General features: G+C 48.0%; 1 protein-coding gene across 1 annotated transcript in view; it reads right to left on the bottom strand.

The window, feature by feature from the left end:
- Nucleotides 1-1,069, bottom strand: part of SLC39A14 (solute carrier family 39 (zinc transporter), member 14) — a 40,282-nt gene that overhangs the window by 5,480 nt on the left and 33,733 nt on the right. Inside the window, exon 8 of the mRNA XM_011968848.1 lies at nucleotides 103-297. Within this exon, the coding sequence (XP_011824238.1) occupies nucleotides 103-297 (195 nt within the window). The remainder of the gene's footprint in view (nucleotides 1-102; nucleotides 298-1,069) is intronic.

The raw sequence follows: 1,069 nt of genomic DNA, 5'->3' as shown, positions 1-1,069 counted from the left end.
AAAATAAAATAAAATAAAATAAAATAAAAATAAAAATAAAAAAACTACCTACCTAACGCCCCCGTAGTTGCCCTCCCATCCAATGAACTATGGAATACTTACCATATCAGCCAGAGAAATATACAAGAACATTCCTCCAGCCAGCGCAAAAATCCAGTTGGCAGAGAAGTGGCTGCCGGCCAGGATGCCAAAGGCCAGACCCAGGTAGCAGCAGCAGGCAGAAAGGAAGTTGAAGAAGAGAGCCTGTTGGATGCTCATCCCAGCGTTGAGCAGGATGACAAAGTCTCCTACAGCAGGGAGAACGAAAAGGGGAGGGACGATGAAAGAAGAGTCAGATGGACATGGTGACACACACCTGTCATCCCAGCTACTCGGGAGGCTCAGGTGGGAGGATCGCTTGAGCTCAGGAGTTTGACTCCAGCCTGGCAACAGAGCGAGAGCCAGTCATACGAGGTCTTGGGAGACAGCGTGCACTGATGACATCAGACTGCTAAAAGTGTGGGTGAAAAAAGTCAAGACAGCCCTAGACTCAAGACTGAGGGAACAAGACAGGCCCTTGAACTTTCTGTTCAAGACCTGTCTCCATTTGCCAAACTGGCCGTATACCCAGCCTAGAGGCTGAAAATCCTTCCCAGGATTTTAAAAATAGATGACCAGCTGGCACTGGCCTCCTCATTTCTCTCTGGATTCATGGTGAAACAGAAGGAACCCCCTTCCTCACGACTACCATGGAAACAAAATCAAGACTGCGAGAAGTGAAGTGTCGAGACTGCGAGAAGTTAAGTGATTTGCCCAAAGTCACAAGTCAATATATGGCAAAGCCAGAACTTGACCCTAACTTGTCCCTAAAGCCTCTGGAGTAATTACTGGCTTTTTACACTCTCCCTCTGATCAAACTAAGCCCCTCCTACCCCCTGGTTCATCCACCTGCCAGGCACCTGAGCTTGTGGAAGATTAACAGGCTAGAAGAGAGAGCCTTTACTGAGTGCTCAGAATAGCACCTGGCACATGGGAAGTCCCTCTCACCCTTTGCTTTCCTTTAATCCTCACTATCATTCTAAACCCGCCT

This window comes from Mandrillus leucophaeus, unplaced genomic scaffold (assembly GCF_000951045.1).
Source record: "Mandrillus leucophaeus isolate KB7577 unplaced genomic scaffold, Mleu.le_1.0 Scaffold86, whole genome shotgun sequence".
NCBI lineage: Eukaryota > Metazoa > Chordata > Mammalia > Primates > Cercopithecidae > Mandrillus > Mandrillus leucophaeus.
This window is presented reverse-complemented; position numbering and strand designations above follow the sequence as displayed.